Source organism: Microtus oregoni, unplaced genomic scaffold (assembly GCF_018167655.1).
Source record: "Microtus oregoni isolate MIOR12 unplaced genomic scaffold, Mior012 000023F_ref0000262, whole genome shotgun sequence".
In the NCBI taxonomy this organism is placed as follows: Eukaryota; Metazoa; Chordata; class Mammalia; order Rodentia; family Cricetidae; genus Microtus; species Microtus oregoni.
In genome coordinates, this window is record NW_024543082.1 from 37,469,178 (window position 1) to 37,489,204 (window position 20,027).

General features: G+C 49.1%; 1 protein-coding gene across 2 annotated transcripts in view; it reads right to left on the reverse strand.

Moving 5' to 3' along the window:
* Positions 1 to 20,027, reverse strand: part of Hunk (hormonally up-regulated Neu-associated kinase) — a 111,997-nt gene that overhangs the window by 59,831 nt on the left and 32,139 nt on the right. For both annotated transcript variants that reach the window (XM_041673455.1, XM_041673454.1), the window contains exon 2: positions 3,679 to 3,971. In XM_041673455.1, the coding sequence (XP_041529389.1) occupies positions 3,679 to 3,884 (206 nt within the window). In that variant the 5' untranslated portion in view covers positions 3,885 to 3,971. The remainder of the gene's footprint in view (positions 1 to 3,678; positions 3,972 to 20,027) is intronic.

Sequence of the window (20,027 nt, forward strand, 5' to 3'; positions counted from 1 at the left end):
TGTTCTTGCGGGTTCAACGGTCAATTCACGTACAGCAGTTGAATTGTCTGATGGCGACATCCTGCTGCGAGAGCATTTTAGGGGAGGTAAATAAAACAAACTGTGGGCAGAGAGGCCTGGGCAACAGCTCAGTGTGGGGAAGCGCTTGATGCACAGGTGTGAGGCCCAAGTTCGAATCCTCAGAACTCTGAGAGCTTAACATCCTCCAACAAAAGCACCCAGAGCCTTTTAAGGCTCAGTATCCAGGCAGCCAGTGGCATCCCTTCCATCCCTTCATCCCTATCGCCTGCTTCCTCCTCTTCACTCCCAAGGCTTCCTCCCATCAGAGACCACGGCTTCACTGAAATGCTAACTTCTCTAACCTTAGAATCATTTATGACCTTCGCTCCTCCACTACCACATGAAAAAGAAAATTCTCCACCACTGGGGCAGAACGGGGACCAAAGGAGTGGCAGGCAAAAATATGCTGATGGCCCCTAAATCAAAAATGCCAAATCAAAAAAACAAATAAATAATTAGTTAGTTAAAAGTCAGTCGTGTGAGATTTTTGAAAGTCAAGACATTTGGAAGAAAGCCGCCTGTGAATGGAGGATGACATCACCTACTAGGCTGCAGGGGGCTGGGGAGACAGCATAGGCACTAATGTGCTTGCTGTACAGGCACGAGATTCTGAGTTCAGGTCCCCAACACCCTCATAAAAGCGAGGCACAGAGGACCATGCCTGTAGACACAGCACCGAGGAGGAAGAAACAGGGCCTGCCACTGAAATCAAATCAGCAAGCTCAAGGCCGCGTGAGAGGCTGTCTCGAAAACTAAGGTGGAAAAGCAACTGACAGAGACCCAATGTCAACCTCTGGCCTGCACATGCACATGTTCCTGCATAGATGCACACACACACACACACACACACACACACACAGGCACATGCTCACACACATACATATGCTCACACACAGGCACATGCTCACACACAGGCACATGCTCACACACATACATATGCTCACACACATACATATGCTCACACACGCATACATATGCTCACACACATACATATGCTCACACACATACATATGCTCACACACGCATACATATGCTCACATACACATGCAGATGCACATGTACACACACATACATATGCTCACACACACAGGTACACGCTCACACACACACATGCAGATGCACATGTACACACATACATATGCTCACACACATACATATGCGTGCACACACAGGTACATGCTCACACACAGATACACTCACACACACATGCAGACGTACATGTACACACAGATACACTCACACACACATACATACGCTCTCACACACACATGGAAGATGCACACGTACACACACACACACTATGAATTCCAGAGAGAAAAGCAAACTATACTTGTCCATCTTCCTGCTCCCTCTATTCTAACTCTAAAAGGCCAGAGCTCCAGCCGGTATTAGATTATAACACTATTTCCAAGGAGAGAGGGGAAGACAGAAAAAGCTGGAGTTGAGAGCTTTTTAAAAGCGTCCTGTCTCTGCTATCAAAACATTATTAAATTCCTTCCTTTGACATTCTGACAGTAATTGCACTGCGGGATTGGAGTTTGTTAAAAATTGCTTTAGAGGGACTGTTGAGAATTTCCTGCAGGGGAGACCCACAGGCACCCCCACAGGATTCGCTTCAGCTTCCTGTGTTGTCCTCCAACCCTCAGAAGCCCAGCACTCGCCTAACTTAGCACAGAACCCTGGGAAGAAAATATCAAGTCCAGGGAAACACTCCACAGCTTGCGGTCCTGCTTCTGTTTTCTGTTGTGACCCACAGAGTCAGTAGTCCAAGCTGACTCAGTCCTGAGGTTTCCCTCTGTCATCTGAGCAAACAGAGACGGAGCCAGGCACCCTTTTTGCATCCTTCCCCTATAACAGGCCGGAGGTGACAGCTCAGGACACTCAAGTCAAAAGCAGTGACACACACTGCTAATGTTCCCTTCCACTGCTAATGTTCCCTTCCATGCTGACAGAGAAACCGCCTGAGGGGGTGTGACTAAGGCTGCCTGTAAGGAGAGGGTCCTCACCTCAGCAGGGACTAAATGACAGGAGCAGATGGTGACCAGCCAAAGCCTGTCCAGAAAAGCAGCAAGCCACGGGGTGTCCTTGAAGCTGCCCCTAGATTCAGACGCAGGGCAGAGCACTCCAGGTGCCTGACTCACTGGGGAGAACTCAGCCCTGTAGAACTGGGAAGTGCTGGGATTTATTAGGTGGAGTCCTTCACTGATCAGAAGCGGGTGGCTTTTCAGAAAGCGAAGAGGCAGCATTCAAAGTTGAATGTAAAGAAAATACATGTTTCTGGAGAGGTAACCTTAGACCTGGTAACTCCCCGTGCAGGAAAGAATTCCCCAGCAGCAGCAGAAGTGGGCACACACAGCCACAGGAAAAGTCCACTATGAACACTTGCCAAAGCACTGTTCACAATGGCCCCAAGGAGGAAGCCACCCAAGTGTCCATTCGCAAATGGAGAGAGTAATAAACCATGGTGAATCCATAAGCGGAAATATCACTTAACTGTGAAGAAGAAAGCACTAGCAAATTATGGAGGTATCTGAGCAGTATCACTTGCCTAAGACACCAGCAACGCGAGACCATGGTACAGGCGAGTCCAGAGAGACAGGCAGCAGACGAAGAGTTAGCCAAAGGCGCTGAGATGGAAGAATGGTGAGTGACTGCCGGTAGGGACAGGGCTCTCGGTGAGGGATAAGAACTATTTCTAAATTGGATGTAGTGATGTTGCAGAACTCTGAATATTCTTAAAACCATTAAACCAGTTGTGCATTTTCTATTGTGAATTTTATCATTCTATCCCAATTTCACATTTCAACATGCATTCAAATGCACATGTATACATGTAAAAATGCATACATATGCATTTTATGCCTTGGTTTTGCTTCTTAAAATGAGCTAAACGACTTTCAATTTTTCTCAAGAATATGGCAATTACTTAAAATTCTATAAAAATAAAAGAACATTTATTAGAGAGCCACATACTGTTCTCTCTCCTTTTTGTTTTTGTTTGTTTCTGGTTTTGTTTGTTTGTTTTGGGTTGGTTGGGTGCTTTGGGTTTGAGCTTTTTTGTTTTTTCTTTTTTATATAAATAAAGGTATTTTTAATTTTATGTTTATTGGTGTTTTGCCTGTGTGTATGTCTGTGTGAGGGTGTCAGGTTCCCCTGGAACTGGAGTTACAGACAGGTGTAAGCTGCCATGTGGGCGCTCACTGCTCTCTATCGCGAATGCAATATTTAGCTGATTCAAGCTCCTGACGCTGTTGATGTCATCACAGTGTGACCTAAAATTTTGAGCCTTTCCCCCTTAAGTTGCCTTCGCTGGGGTATTTTATCAAAGCTGCGGAAGGGAAGCCAAGATGGCTGCCTTTGGAAGTAAGAAGAGCCTGGCCTGGTGTTTCTATGTATCAAACACTGCTAGGGATCTGGCCCAACATTGGTTCACTGGAGAGAGGCATGTCAGCACTCCCATTTCACGGATGAAGAGGCTGTTCAGAGGGGTCAAGTAATGTACCCAGGAACAAACAGCCGCTAAAGGGCGGAGCCAAGACCCAGAGCCGCAACTGTGAAGCCTTGCTAGGAGGGTCCCCTCAGTACAGGCTCAGGGATCGGCGCATGCGCGGCTCTCACCTGTGAACCACTCCTGCCCGGTGCAGATGCTCCACCGCAGAGATGAGCTGCCGGATGTATCTACGCGCTTCGGCCTCATCCAGGCGCTTCTTCTCGTAAATCTTGTGCATGAGGTTTCCGCCGGGGCACAGCTCCATGACCAGGTAGTAGCTGTTCTCCGTCTCTAAGATGTCCAGCAGCTGCGTGATGTTGGGGTGCCGGATCATCTGCTGGATCTGGCCCTCGCGCCGCAGGTTTTTGGTGACATAGGTGTCCTTTTTGGCTCTCTTCTTATCGATGACCTTGATGGCGACCTGCGGTGAACCAGAAAGCAGAGCTGTTACCAGACACTGTAGGCAAAGGTCATTCGGTCCTAGGGAGGCTTCCAGAACTCTGGGGAAGATGTGGCCCCAGAGAAACCTGGGTCTGATGCAGAGTGGTGGGGGCTGGGAAGAGCACAGCTGCACAGTCCCTGCCTAGCACACGTGAGGCCATGCGTCACCTCCTAGCGCCATGAATAAAACAGCGAGCCAGCTCATCAAATAGCATCCGATGAGAAAACTAGAACATCAAAAAATTCCTTTAAAGGAAAAAAAAAGCGTTAACTTAAGCAAACCTGAATCTTGACAACTCAGCAAAGAGACCACGTCAAACTTGCTCCCCACAGAGTGGTCCTGAGATGGGACACTACTTTCTTCTGGAACTAAGGACTCTGCCACTTGCTTCCTTCGGGTCTGGTGATTCCCAAGGCCCCACTTCGCAAACAGCTACACTTAGAAGCCCATCTTCAGTTCTCGGGCACAGTTAGAGGGCTTGGGGAGGGACCGTCACTGATGCAGATCTCTCAGGCTCAGCTCTGCCCACCCCGTGAGCTGTGCAGGTTGCTGTTACACTGCCTCTGGTACCCGGTGGTGGCTCCCTGTCAAATCACCTTTCGGGTAAACTCTCACCCCGCTGTCAGGATCCCACCTCACATAGCAACCACCCACAGACGCCCCTTCTGGGCCATTTCCACACAACGACCTTGTCCTAAATATGGAAGGAGAGCAGACAAAAGGTGAAGACTCTATCATCCACCCAAATCGGCAGCACGCTAAGCTTTCTCCTTTCCTTTGGGGAGTCACCTCTTCCCCTTCCAGGTCCTAAGATACACCCTCTCTTCCCCCTCGATCCCCCTCCCAGTGTGGCCGGGCAGTGAACAGGACTCCGGTTCACCCTGCCAGGGGTTCATCTCCCCATCTGTCCTTCCTCTCAGTCCATTGGCATGCTGACTCCCTCACACCCAGCACAGCTACCTCTGGAGGATGCTCCGTAAGAGATGTTGACGCTCCTAGGTGCAACGGAAGCATGTGTGCCTCACACTCCTCTCTGTTTCCTTTTGAAGAACCAGATTTGGTACCCGGTGCACAGCACACTCAGTGCGACCGAACACGGGTACAGCTCTACACATAAATGAAAGGTAGGTCTGTATGTAAATAGATATGCTTGCGGTGGGAGGCTCAGATAGTACACTCTGGATGTTGCTCATGGTCACTAAGACTCGAGATCTCACAAAGACCAAGGTGACTGCGGATAACAGTAATGCTCCGTGGGCTTCAACACACTCAGCACATACACAGGAAATGTGGGTGACAGGGATGCTAACGAGCCTGAGGGTGGAAATCATTTCACAACATCCACACATATCAAAACAGCACACTGCACACAATAAACACGTGCACATTGTAGCTGTCAATTAAGCCTCAATGGAGCTATAAAAATACTATTAATAAACAGGAAATGAGAAAAAGAACAAGCCAAAGACAAATTAAATTAGCATAACAATGGCCGGTAGCAGTCAGCCTGGACTACGGCATCAGTAGCCTAACAATTCCACGACCCAGACCTCCCCTGAATTCAGTCTATACTTCACATTGGATATGGATATAGACACTGGATGGAGGAGGCTGTCCCTGGTTTCTGGGTGAACTGCTTTGGGGCTCGCTCACTGCTGCACGCAGAAGCAGCTGCACATTTTCTCATCAGGCCAACATAAACCACCCAGGGTGCAGCCCGTCTCCAGTATCTGGTTCCCTCAACCCTCTGAGACATGTCTACACTACCTAAGTACTTCTGCCACCCTCCTTGCCCCTGGGTGTCCCTACACCCTAATAAGCCAACTCAAGATGGCCAGCAGGACCCCCTCCACATCCCTGCACACTGACCCCCATTGCTAACGAAGGACCTGTTCCCTCTGCACATTACAGTGCATTATAAACAGTGGTAGCCAAGAGGTTACTAGCCAATGAGATGACTGAAGAGCACATAACTGTGCGCCCTGAGTCTACTGTGGCTTCCTCCTAACAGGGACTAAACTCTTAGCCCAAAGATATGAAGAGCAGAGCAATTTCGCAGGGCAGTCAGCAAGGGAACAGACAGGCTAGAGGAGGCGTGCTCAACTCCTCCCTCACAACAGGTCATCTTCCATCTTACCCTGAACTCCCAGGCCAGCGCTCATGGTCCAGCTACAGTTACACTCTGGCTGTGATGTGTCCCAAACTCATTCCAGATGCTAACCTTACAGCTTTATAGATCCTGGCCCGTGTGTGTGTATGTGTGTGTGTGTATGTCTGTCTGTCTGTGTCTTAATGTATATGTATTGGACTGGAGAGATGGTGCCATCGGTAAAGTGCTCACCTTGCAAATGGAAGACCTGAGTTCCATCCCTAAAATCCACAGTGGGGAGGGGACAGCCCAGCGTGGTGGTGTGTGCTAGTAATCCAGGTGGAAGCCTAGGGCTCACTGGCTCATCAGGCTTGCCTACTTGGCAAGTTCCAGGCAACTAAGAGACCCTGTTTCAAAAAACAAAGGGGATAGTGTGTAAAGAATGATGGTCACAGTTGACTGGGGGTCAACTGTGTAGACAGACGTGTACACACATTGGTCACCTAGACATCCAGGTGCCCCTTTATGCACACACTCATATGTATGCACCTATGTGTATATCTATCACATAGACAGACAGATTTGTCTTTTGGGGGATGGGAGGGTGCTGAAAAGCCACTACCAAGTTCTGCCTCTGCTTAGCTCTGTGTGGGTGTTTTTAAAAGGACACCTTTTGGCAATGAAGTCTTGAAAGCACAACAAATAAACAGTAGTCGAAAAGCTAGCAAAAATACGACCTTCTTTTTAAACAGAGCAGCCAGTTACTGTTGAGATCATTTACTTAGCTCATGAATTGCTTGTCCTAGGCTGAAGAACGACCATCTAAAGATATGAAGCACTAATCCCAGGGTCACATCAATGTGACTTTATTTTGGAAAAGCGACCCTTGTAGACACGGTTAAGGGATGTGGTAAGATTAACCTGAACTACGAGCATGGGCTCTACATCCTCCCAAGTGTTCCTTTGCAGGGAGCTTGCGGAGGGCACAGCAGAGAAAGCCACGCGAAGGAGGTAGAGAACAGAGGGACAGGACCACCAGCCAAAGGACACCTGTGACCACTAAAAACCTGGAAGAGAGAAGGAGCCTCGGGAGGGGCAGAAAGTCTAGCCAGCACTTTGGTTTCAGACCTCTGATACCCAGAACTCTATCTGAATCAATCTCTCACAACTGCCAGCAATCAAATTGGTAGAAATTTGTCATAGCAGCGACAAGGGCACAAACAAGTTCCCCGGAGGACAGAGGGGAGCTTTGCCTGGGTGCACGTTTCTAAGAGTACATTTCCAGGACCCATCCCCACCTCCCTTGCCAGCCATGCACAAGGCCCACCTCACTCCTCTCCTCTGTAATCTCAGCAGTTTCTGACAAAGATCCCCACAGGCATGGCCAGGACACTGGATTCTGTCAAATGACAGAATTAACACTGACCAGTGCAGGATTCTCTCTTTGTATCATGGGTCTGTGCCCTGATAAACCCATGGCAGGAATTCGTGACGCCTCCTGGCTCAACGGTACAGCGGGGTGTCAGGAATGGACTATCACACATGACCACTGACGGAGAAAGGGCATTGGACCACACAGTGCCAGCTCAGGAAATGACCCTGATGCGGTACAGTGAAGTGTACTTTTTAACTGAATATACGTCACCTTTGTGCTATTGCAGTCAAGTCATCCTAAATTGAACCATCTTAAGTTAAAGAATGTCCACATTTCCCAACCATCTCCCCCTTCTCTCAACTCCTGGAAAGGGAAGGGGCAAAAGGTAATGGCATGACTCAGCAGGGAGCACCTTGGATGACTCAGCAGGAAGCACCTCAGATGACTCATGGCAGAGAGTACCACGACCCTTACCCTCAAACCATCACCTCAGCCCTGCCCTTGAGCTGTCTCTCAGAGGTCCGTGGTAATAATAATGTGGAAACTAAAAATCGCCAAGACAGGTTCATATCCCAAGTCGGGGAACCTGTAAATGCTGTCTAACTAAGCAAGGGGTTTTTATCAACATAGTAACATGGGCTTGAGATAGGGAGCTTGCCCTATGTGGATGGAGCAAGTCTCAGAGACCTTCCCAGATGGCCTTAGAGGACGAGGAAATCAGACAGGCACACAGAGAAGGTTCCGAGAAGGAAACCATGACCAGTACAGTCACCAGAAAACAGAACAAGCCAAGATCTCCGGAGGGTCCCAAGAGGAACTGCAGCCCTGTGGTCATCTTGATTTGGAACTGATAAAGCTGATTTTGGACTTTGGATATCAGATACTAAAGAATGATTTCCTGCTGTTTCAAGCCACCAAGTCCATGACAGTTTGTCACAGCAGCCAGGAAACTAACATCGCATGTCACCTTCATGTGATGTCTTATTTCCTGAGTCCTGCCAGTCCGGCGGCCCTGTGGGAACACCCTCAAGGATTAAAGCTACCGCAGGGACAAAAGGCTGCCTATTAAACTCTCCTCGTCTTCAAAACCAACAGCCTTGCTTCCATTTCACCCGGCACTGACGGGGCTCCACACTGATAACGCTTACAGAGGAAGGCCATTCCAGTTGCACAAAACCATCTCACCACCTGCATTCACAACAGCTGGACAGGGACACAAGCTGAGCGGGAATCAAGGGGAAAACAATCAATGGTGGACACAGGGAGGCCTGCATTCAATAAGACGGCAATCAGATATCTGCAGGAACATGTCTAACACCCGTTCCATTGCTGTAACAGCCAAAGTGAGCCTGGGTCTCTGCCGGGAAGAGAAAACTGTGGCGGGCAGGAGAGGTTTATAGGAAAGCTGTCAACAAACAACCACAAAGTAAGCAGATCCGGCATGGCCTAGACCACGGAAGAGAAGACACCAGTGGCTAAGACCATCCCTACAAAGCCACTGGAGGTCAGGGCCACGGTAACGCTGTGTAGGAACTCCCGGCCAGAGGTGTATGTGCGGTTTTTCATTTTCCCAAGTTGGGAAGTGTAGAGAAGATAAGGGACAATCTAGGCCTACATGTCTCCCTGAGAAAATCAAGAGAACCGATTCTCTACGAGGTCCATGAAACCAAGGATCTGAGTTGAAAAGTCTGGGAATTTTACAAAGGTATCTACTTTCAGGTCTAGAGAGGTGTCTCTGTGATGAAGGGCACTGGTTGCTCTCCAGAGGACCCAGGTTTGATTCCTAGCACCCACATAGTAACTCCAGTCCCAGGGGATCTGACAGCTGCTTCTGGCCTCTGCAGGCACCAGCCAAGAATGTGATACACAGACACACACGCGCAAAACATCCTAACACATAAAATTTTAAAAGTGGAGAAAAAGGAATCTATTTTCAAAGATTGCCCATATTTCCAGCACGCTAAACGGCAGAGCTGTGGACAGGTCTGACGCACAGCTGGAAGATGCTTGCTCATCCATCTATGCCCCCACAAGAAACAGCGAGCCTCCCGAGGCTGCCACCCTCACTCCAACTTCCTTCCTCTTTCCCTGTCCAAACAAACCCAGAGCCCACCCAAGATGGCTGAAATCAACCTTTAAATAGGGAGATAAGCTCACTAGAAAAATGGAAATCCCTTGACATTAATTTCAAAAAAAAAAAAAAATCAAACAGGCAGACCAAAAGGAACACGAGAAGGCTTTGTCCTGCGTGGAATAGCGGTGTCGCTCTCCGGGGTCCACGCCCAGGAGGAAAGGAAGTCCAGTGCCTTTGTCACCTGTTTTGCGGGGAGAGAGTCTATGAGTCGTAAGATGGTAGAGAGCATGACATGTGGACACAACGACGGCCCACAATTCCCTAAGCACACAGAGCACTCAGCCCTGCGTCCCACACCTCGTCAGTCCTCCTTAAACTGATGCCGTTATTGTCAACACTTTACTTTCAGCAGATCAGCCGGGAGGGAGCGAGAAAGCCTTTGGCTCCAGTCAACTGATGGAAAAACATTCCCAGCCCTGACCCACAGTCGTGGCCCACAAACAAGAAGCCAGACCTGCAATTCCAGTGTTCTGAACGCTCCGCACTGGTTTTACTTTCCAGTTCCCAGGCAGCGGTCTACCAGTCTTGTCTCTCATCTTCAAACACTGGCTTGGTCGAGACTATCTACAGCATTTCCAATTCATTTCTATCTCCTGGATTCTCTACCCATCAATCATTCTGAAGCCAGATCCAGAATGATGAACCAACTCCCTAAAGAGGAAACTCAGGTATAAAATGAGCCTTGTATGTGGCTGGAAGAAAGATGGACTCCTTTTAACACACGGAGGCATACACACGCTTCACACATTTCACAGAGGAGGCTGGGTTTCGGGGCGTTCATGCCCTCGTCTCAGGGACAAGAGGCCCTAACAACTAGATTTCTTTTTACGTGGAAATGAGCCCCCAGAAGCTTTCTTTTTGGAGCCCTTTGGTTTCTTAACGGATATTATGCGTTAAAGTGAAATTAATCTTTCTACTTTAATGAACAGGCATTCAGCACTATGACACGCTGGATACTGTTCCAGGTAACAACTATCCCCATAACTGGCTCAAGTGTTCAACCTCATTTGTAGGGACAGTTCAGATTAGTTATAGTGGTTTGAAATTACTCTTATAAAATGAATTTTCCTTCCTCAAATGAATAAGCTGAGACCCTAACTTCAGTGTGACGATATTTGGAGACAGGGCTTTGAAAGAGGAGATTGAAAGTGAGGTGGGGTCATAGGGGAGGGCAATAACCCGATGCTGCTGGGTCCCCACGGAAACAGAAGAGAGAGCCAAGTTCTGTCTCTTCCTTTGTTATACACAGAAAAGGCCATTGGAGGACACTGCAAGTGGGGGACAAGCCTGAGCAGAAAACTTTCTACATCTCCGTTCCTAACCTTCTAGAGCCAGAGAAAATGAATGTGAGCTATTGTAGCCATTCCGTCTGTGGGCTCTCATTATAGAAGCTGAGCAGACAAATGGGCCACAGAACATCCTACAAGTTCTCCACGGCCCCCCACAGTAAGAAGAAGGCACCGGGGCTCAGTCACCGAGGCTGAGGCAGTTCTCAGAGCCCCTCTCCTGTCCTCAGCCTGCTTGCCACAGACAACACAGAGTGCCTGGTACCACTTCAGCACGGGCAATGCTCAAGGTACAAGCTGAGCACAAGACTTCCAACTGTGCCCCTTGGAGGCTTGGACCTCTCAAGCCTCCCTCACTGGTTTGAATAACGGACAAGAGACTCTAATGCCTACCGTCTAGGATGCTGGAGAAGTAAATGAACTCTTGGCACAACAATCACCAGATTCCTCTAAGTAGTAAGTGTGTTTTGCGCAAGAAGGGAAGGTAAAAACAGAAGCCAGGAAACTCCTGCAGTCCAACTCCCCCATCCCCTGCCACTGTCTCCTCAAGTCCCCAGTGCCATGAGATACCTACTCCAGTATCCAAACTCTCTCTGGCCCCACCTGGTTACCTTGCTCCCAGATGTAGCACCTCCTGCTTTTCTTATCTCTGGACAAGGCCACTTTTCTCACCTAAGGAAAGCCCATGTCCCTCCTCTATGTCCTGACTCAGGTGATGCCCACAGGCAATGGCAGGGGGCTCTGCTCCATGTTCACGTGCTTGAAGTCATCTGTGTGGGTCTTCCAAAGGCCACTCAGCCTGTACCTCTTCTGTGTATTCCTGGTATCCACAGGCTGTCCCAGCTGGCAACCTCCTCCCCTTCTCTCTCCACTCCCCCACCCATTCCTAGCCCAATCCCTCATTTATCACAAGGCCGGTTAGCTCCACCTCCTAAAGTCTCCCTTCTCTTACCCCTCCTCCACACCCCACCACTACACTGACCTGGGTCACATTTCCCTGCTACTATCCTTAGCCCCTGATCTGGTCCACACTCACCCTGGCCTGGAAATTCCTCCCAGGCACACTCCTCCCTCAGACTCAGGTTACACACTCTATCCCCCCCACTCCCACCAACAGGTTCCTCCTCCCTGGCTGCCACACCACACACAGAGGGAGGTGGGGGGGGAGAGAAGGGGAGAAAGGAAAGATGGACTGAAATACCCCTACAGAGGCAGAAATCGTGTTTGGCCTTCTAGCACTTAGTAAAGAGTTGGGTCAGGGCCTGGGCCCTGGTGGCCCTAATGAGCTAGTCCACCATCCTCAATAGACCAACTGAACAATAAAGAGCAGAGAAAGGAGCTTTACTCAATTCGATCACGTTAGAAAAAGGAAGAAATAAAGATGTCTAGGGACCTCCAAACCCATTCCGTGGGGTCCTGACATGAGGGCTGGGGTTAAATACAGTCATGGGATATGCTTAACGAAAGCAGACCAGGTCAGGGTGTAGTCCCGCCCATCGCTGGCCCATCTCGCTGGCCCATGACTGTCTCAGCCTGTAGTCCCTCCTGCAAGGTGGTCTGAGAAGTAGTCAGGACTGTGTAAAGTCTCTCTTTGGGAGACAAGCCCCACCCCCACCCCACTCCTGGGGAAGTTACAGTTTGGGGGGAACCACTGTCTCAATAGTTTGATCACCAAAAGGAAGAGGGCAAATGTCTTCCTAGAGTACCTCCATCCCTGTCCAGAGAGTTAAAAGAAGGCCATGTGAAGACATAGTCAGACAACGGCCATCTGCAGTTACCAAGAGAGGCCTGGGGAGAAAGCAAACCTCTGCTCCTGGGCTGCCGAGGCCTGGACTGTGGTTTCCCTGCCCATCCTGGGATTCTCTTATGAGCAAACGAACTAGCTACTAGCACCACTTTTGGTAAACCTCATTACACACAATAAAAATCTGGGTGACCCTGCAGCATGAAATCAGCAAAAAGAGAGATGCTCCCAGCCTCCAAAGAAGCCAGGAAGAAAAGTGACAAGGGGCTTAGGGCCTTGCTTCTCCAGCCCTAGCCAGAATTCAGTGTAAAAGGGCTCAATGCCGGCATGATTAGCATGACCCAGTGGGAAGGTTTGAAAATCAATTGGCTTCATGCCTTCTTCCCCAGAAACTGTGTGTGCATGCATCCGACTGGAACGTGCTCCTGCGTGCACGAGACTTAGTTAACAGGAAGCAAAAGTATCCTTTGCCGTCTTCATAATTAATTTCAGTGCTGCTCTGATTCACAGAGGAAGAGATGCCAGACAACAAACACGCATGACTGTCTTTTACAGGGACCCACTAATTGCTGCTGTTTATGTAGCTGAACACAACTATACCCGACCCCGGGCTCCCTGCTGGCCTCCCACCACCACCACCACCACCACCACCACCACCACCACCCAAGCTGCAAGCTAAAATTCTTCTCTTTGTAAATGGGGGGAGTGCCTTCTTCCCCAGCACTAAAAACGAGTGGGGGAAGCTTCCTTCCCCAGATGAAGCCACAGAGCTCATTAGAAAGATCTCCCCGATAACTGACAAACCCAGCACTGGGCAAAAGCCAAGGCCTCCACCCCACTTGAAGGGGAGAAAACAGTCAGCCTCTGCAGGGCCGGGAAGCCCTCCCACGCTGCCCTCCCCGTGGAGTTCGGAAGCTACTTTCCCGGGGTTACTCTGCACACACTCCACTCTGGCTCTAATTCATTGGGCAAATCACCCTGGAAACACACCCTGCTGGTGGGAAACAAGAAACTGGATCCTGCTGGACTGGTTAAAAGGAAAAAAAAAAAAAAAAAAAGCAAACAGCCGCTTTCTGAGCAGGCCTGGTAAAGGCTGGACTACAGACACGGGTGCCTGCAGTGCCTGGAATTCCTACCAAAGTCTGCCTCTTTCTTCTTCATGGCCAGGCTGCCTTTGTAGGCCATGATAAAAGGACACCAAGTCAACCAGTGTACAAAGTAGGACCGAGGAACCTGGGGCATCTCACGGGGGAATGAAGAGCTAATGAAACAGTGATGCAAATGTCATTTCTCTTCCCAACAGAAGTTTCTAGAGGTCAGGTGACCCTTCTCGGTACCCCGCCCTCTGAAGCCAGTCTATAGATAAAGGAGCTAAAACACTGCACTCCGGTTGTCTCAAATCCCCATCAGTTCTCCACCAGCCATCTTCGCTCCATTTTTCCCCCGACTCAGCCCCATATTATCCAGAGCCTAAACCAATGGCAACAGAGGGGAAAGCCTCAAATTATATAAGCTGAAAGCAAAGAGATCCAAGAAATGCAGAGGGCAATGAGTGGGTTTTGACAGCAAGGGTTCCCTGACCACTGAACTCACTCATGGAGGTTAGCAGCAACCCCACTGTCCAAGGACACCCCAAGGTGGGCATTCTGTACCCCACATTCCTTATGCACCATCCCTAAGGTCATAACCATGACTGAGACTCCCTGAGAAAAGCCCCCTGGGTCCCATAAGACTCTTTGATGTTCTCACCCAGGGCTACAGTAACCCAAATCCTTTCTCTTCCTCGCAACCAAGCTTCTTCTTCCAGAACATTCCATTTGGACTAGCCTCCTCCAAGGCTGCATGCATAGCACGTGCTCTTAGCTTGCTCTTCTTCCCCATCTATAACTCACTGAGGCTGAAGAGATGCCCTTAACTGTTTATGACAGGAACTCTTTTTAAAAGATTTCTTAACCAGAAATGTGAAACTCTCCATGATCTGGTACCAGCCTGCACCCTGCTCCTTCTCTTTACTTTTCTTGGAACAATTTCATTTTGAAGGCTGATGTTCTATCAATTTTTGTGTGGCGCTATTGCTTTTGCTCAAATAAAGTTTTCATCCTTTAAATGCTTTCTCACAATAGCCATTATGGAACATCAGATCCTCTATTTTGTCCATTGTTTATTATGGGATGTATGTGTGTCTGTGGGTATGAGACGTGGAGGGAGGACATGTCACAGCCTGAGCATGAAGGTCAGAGGGCAACTGTGTGGAGTTATTTCTCTTCTCACACTCTGATGTGGCCCAGAGAGCCAACTCAGGTGTGGCTGGACCGCCTTGCTGGTCTCCGGTTCTCATCCTCCCTTGTGCCCCACTTCCGCCTCTCTTTCTCTCTCTCATTTTTTTAGTTTCTTTAAATGACATGTAACTAAACCACCTTCAGCATTTGATATGTGCTTGCATTTGTGTGTGTGAGGATGCGCTTGCAGGGGGCTGTTATTGTGCAGAAGACAGAGGTCAACCTCAGGAGCCCTCCACCTTGCTTTCTGAGACAGGATCATCAGGGGTCTGCAGCTCATCAACTAGGTGGGCTAGGTTAGCCAGTGAACCCCCAGGTCGTGTGTGTGTGTGTGTGTGTGTGTGTCACATGCATGACTAGTGAGTGCCTGAGGAGAGCAGAAGAGGGTGTGGGATCCCCTGGAATTGGAGCTACAGATAGCTGTAAGCCATCATGTAAAGGCTAGGAACTAAACCTGGGTCTTCTGACAAAGCGACAGGTGTTCTTAACCGCTGAGCCATTTTTCCCAACCCCTGTATTCAGAATCCTTAATGAGCTATCTCTACAGCTCTTTGTCTTGCAATGCCTTGAAACTCTGATTTGTATGTTATATTCGACAGCACATCTTTTATACTCACCCGTATGTCTAGGCTTCAGTAGCCATCTGTGGTTAGAGCAACCACAGCAGCTATAGGGAAGTTCTAGCCACATGGATCTGGAAAATCGTTTGTTCTCTAAGCACACTGCCTGCGGAAGACCCAGAACTCGGTCAGAAAGTCAGGCAGAGGCATGAGGGCAGAAGAGCCTCTGTCCACTCATATGCAAAGTGTGCCTGAAATACTTGGCACTCACATCTAAAGTCAGGGTCCCGGAACTGAGAAAGCCCAGGCAAGAAACTTCCCCTCCAGTACATGGGGATAGTAACGGTAGTCAGGTGGGGATGGTAACGGTATTCATTAGAATGCGCTGTGCCTGGCACATGGTGAGCGTCACCCATCGGATCCAAACTGAGCCGATAATAACGACAACACAGCTGCACGTAGGGCAGGAATGACAGACACGGTGGAGGAAGGGAGAAGTTCGCACAAGGCTCCAATAGGTCTCCCAGTGCGCACTCACGCAAGCTCCTTAGCAACCCAATGCAGGTGGCTTCCTTCCTGCCACCTAAGTCCTGCCTAAATCGCCTGCTGTCAAGCCAGGCCTGGTGCCTCATTTCTCAGAAAAGGAAAAGAAGTCCCTTCTCCGACTCCACTCTGATTTATCCGTGTGCAGTTACAGTGTCAGTCTGAATAAAGCAGAATTTGTGTTCCTGCAAGGTCTGCATAAGTCTTCCTGGCTTCCTTTCCGCTCCATGGAAGACTAGACGCTCTGCTCCGGAGAGGAGCAGATAACCGCTCAGGAAGGACACAGAAGCCTAAGCAGAGAGGGGAACTCGGTGGGGGGGGCAGCCTGTGTTGGCAGGCTTCTGTGAACAGGGCCGGGCTGCGTGGAACCTGATGGCTGAGATCCTCAACCGAGGTCTCTCTTCCTTTTCTTCTTAACACAAGTAGTTCCATCAACCTCCCCGGTTAATCATCTCCCCGAATATTTATTCATTCCTTAGACTGCCACACAATGGTGGCCTCATAATTCTAAAGTTCAGAAGCCCGAGATCAGAGATCTTACAGGGGTGGTTTCTTGTGGGGCTTCTCTGTGGTTTGGAGAAGGCCTCTTCTCACAGTGGGCCCGGATGCTGTCCTCAATAAGCCCGGGCCTGTACACAAACTTCTCTTGTTTTTTTCTAATTACATTTACTTTGAGGGCTGTACATGTGTGTGGTTGCAAGTGTCACCGCGGGTATGTGGAGGTCAAAAGACAACGTCTTAGAGTCAGTTCTCTCCATCTATAATGTAGGAACCAAACTCAGGTCATCAGGTTCTGTGGCGAGCACCTTACCCACAGAGCTATCTCAACCAGCCCCTTGCACGTTTTCTTGTATATCTATCTCCTTGGCTCCAGGGAAGGGTTCCTCACTCTCTCGGTTCCCCTCAGCATTTGTAGGACCAGCTCCCTCCATCTTCCTGCCTGGCTCCTCCTCACCATGCACCAACTCCTTGAAGGACATTTGACTGTGATACACAGTCGTCCCACGTCTCTTCTGGGCCTTCCCTCTCCCTTGCATCAACCAGGCGTCTCTTAAAAGAATCCACACTCTGTATAGACACCAGTCAGCCTGGACCAGAGCCCATGCTGAAGATGACCCTCAAACGTCAGTCCCTCTAAAAGACACTGTAAAAACAGCCCTCTTCCAGGTCCTGGGAGTCAGCTTTGACATAAATTGGAGGGTCCACAGAATCAAGAGAGTTCATGTATTTAGATGCTAAGGAGGTAGGAGCTAAAAGACAGGAGTCCCAGCGCCCAGCAGGAGAAGTGACCAAGTCAGCTGACCCTGGCCAGTCTCCAGACAGCCCCCAGCTGGGGCACTCCAGTGCACTTCCGATTGAGTCACTAACCTCTTTATCAATAAAGGCAACTTTTGCGCCTGAACTTTGGATCCCACACCTTCATCTGCACTCTGAGTTTTCCCTTCTCAGCAGTTTTTAGTGAGGAAGTTTAGGGGAAACAGGTTAATATCCTTTCTGGTCTTCATCACTGAAAGCTAAAGTACAGAAGGAAAATCAGGAAAAGCTGAGACAAGGAGGACCCCTAGGGCTCGCTGGGCGGCCAGGCTGACATTGATTGGTAAGCCCTGGGCCACTGGGAGACCCTGCCTCAAAACACAAGGTGGATGGCTCCTTAAGAATGGCAGCTGGGGTTGTCCTCTGGCATACACACACAAGTATTAAAGTGTAGCAAAAGACTAAACAGAAACAGAGACCATAAAAGTAGACCCCAAAAGAGAATTTCCTAAAGTAAGCCCACGTCAAAAACCCTCCAGGACTTCAGAGGTGGCTGACAGGTGTGAGCCTGTCGTCTGTTGTGGTCAAGGGCCATGGTTTGTACACAGATGGAGAGTCACAACTGACACCTTAGCTCACAAGAGCAGGGGTGGTCAAGCTGGTTCTGGGAAGAAACAATCGCTGGCACCACACCCCAGAAAACTGATTCTGAGACTTTACAGACACTGAAATTGCCCCGTGATGAATTCACAGCCACCAGCACACAGGCATTTTCCTAGTTGATTTTCTTTCGTTTGCTTGTCTTTTTGGTTGAGAGCCTAGCCTGTAAGGGCTGAGCCATCTCTCCAGCTCGTCTCATTTTCTTAATGGTATCATGACACAAGAGACATCATTCATCCCAATCTCAGGTCATCATCTTCTCCTACTCCTTCTATAAGCCACTGTGTCTAACTAATGCTGCCCATATGTTCATGGGTGTATGTTCACTGCAGTTCTGGAAACCTACTAATGCCACACCCTCAAAAAGAATGACTCTTTCTCCCTCAGAGTCTATCAACTGCCAACAGCGCCTCAGGAAGGGGTGGGCTCTGGGGGGAACTCCCAACCTATGCAGGAATCGTGGCTGTTGACCCCATCTATGCAGGACCATGGCTGTTGACCCCACCTATGCGGGAAACGTGGCTGTTGACCCCACCTATGTGGGAAACGTGGCTGTCGACCCCTCCTATGCGGGAACCGTGGCTGTTGACCCCACCTCTGCAGGATCGTGGCTGTTGACCCCTCCTATGTGGGAGCTGTGGCTGTTGACCCCTCCTATGCAGGAACCATGGCTGTTGACCCCACCTCTGCAGGATCATGGCTGTTGACCCCACCTATGCCAGAACCGTGGCTGTTGACCCCTCCTATGTTGGAACCATGGCTGTTGACCCCTCCTATGCAGGAACCGTGGCTGTTGACCTTGTGTAGACATTTTGCTCTTGCAGGTAACCACAGCTGCTTTGAGTTCATTACCACCATAGCCACATCCTATTCTGAAGACAGCATTACCCAGCATTCCTCCCCATGCTCCGCCTCCTCTTCTGAGATCCTCCCTGAGCCTTGTGGGAGAGGAGATGATAAAGATGTCCCACCTCGGGCTCAACATCTTGACCAGTTATGCATCTCAGGTTGAACCCAGGCTTGTTCAGCCCGAGCACATTTTAACTTGAAGCAATTCTCTTCAGTCCTCCAAAGTCTCTGGATCCATCTTGGGAATGTGAACTGCCCCCCTCCCCACCCCGAAAATGTGACCTTTAGAGAAAGACTCGGGGTTTCCGGCTAGCTTCTGTATGCAGGAGGGATGAGCTTGGGGACCTAATTAGAGTCACACAGACGGGTGGCCATCCCAAGACTGAAGCCTAAACACGCCTCTTCTATGTTCAATATCAACTTTCAGAATTATTTCAGAATGAAAATCTCTGACATCATTTAATCAACCACCTAGTTATAAAAGTAATTTCTTTTTATTTTCTTTTCTGGAAAGAATAAGTTGATCTGTGTGGATAAGAGGTAAATAATTGAATTTGTTTGTTTGTTTGTTTAGTTTTGAGGCAATGTCTCATTGTATAGCCTGGCTGACCCAGAACCCTCTATGTAGATCAGGCTGGCCTTGAGCTCAAAAAGATCCTTCTGCCTCTGCCTCCTGACTGCTGAACTTTCTTTTTAACTCAATAATAGTTAAAGGCAAAAAAACAAAAACAATTTTTAAAATAAACTATTTTAATACCTGGGAAAAAAATAGCCAGGTGGTGGTGGTGCAGGCCTCACTAGGGAGGCAGAGGCAGGCAGACCTCTGTGAGTTGGGGCCAGCCTGGTCTACAGAGTGAGTACCAGGACTATATCAGCTAGAGAGATGGCTCACCAGGTAAAGGATTTTGCTTCAAAGCCTGACAAGAGCTCCCAGAAGGTGTCCTCTGACCTCTGCAACAGTGCAGACACATGAGCCACTCCCTGCACACAACATAAATATACAAATGTAAAAAAAAATTTAATTAAAGAAAAAGAAGTGTGAAAGGCAAACATCCAGGGATATAAATATTTATATAATCAAGTCAATAAAAGAACCACTTCAAGAAAGGAGACCGTCACAGACTTCAAAGGCCTGTTTTACACTGAACGTGATCGCTAACTGAAAATACCCTGTAAATCCTGAGGTACTGCCTCGTCTTCCGCATGGAGGCCGCTGTGATTGCCAGCTACCATTTTCAGATCTTAAGTGCCTGTCCCAGTGG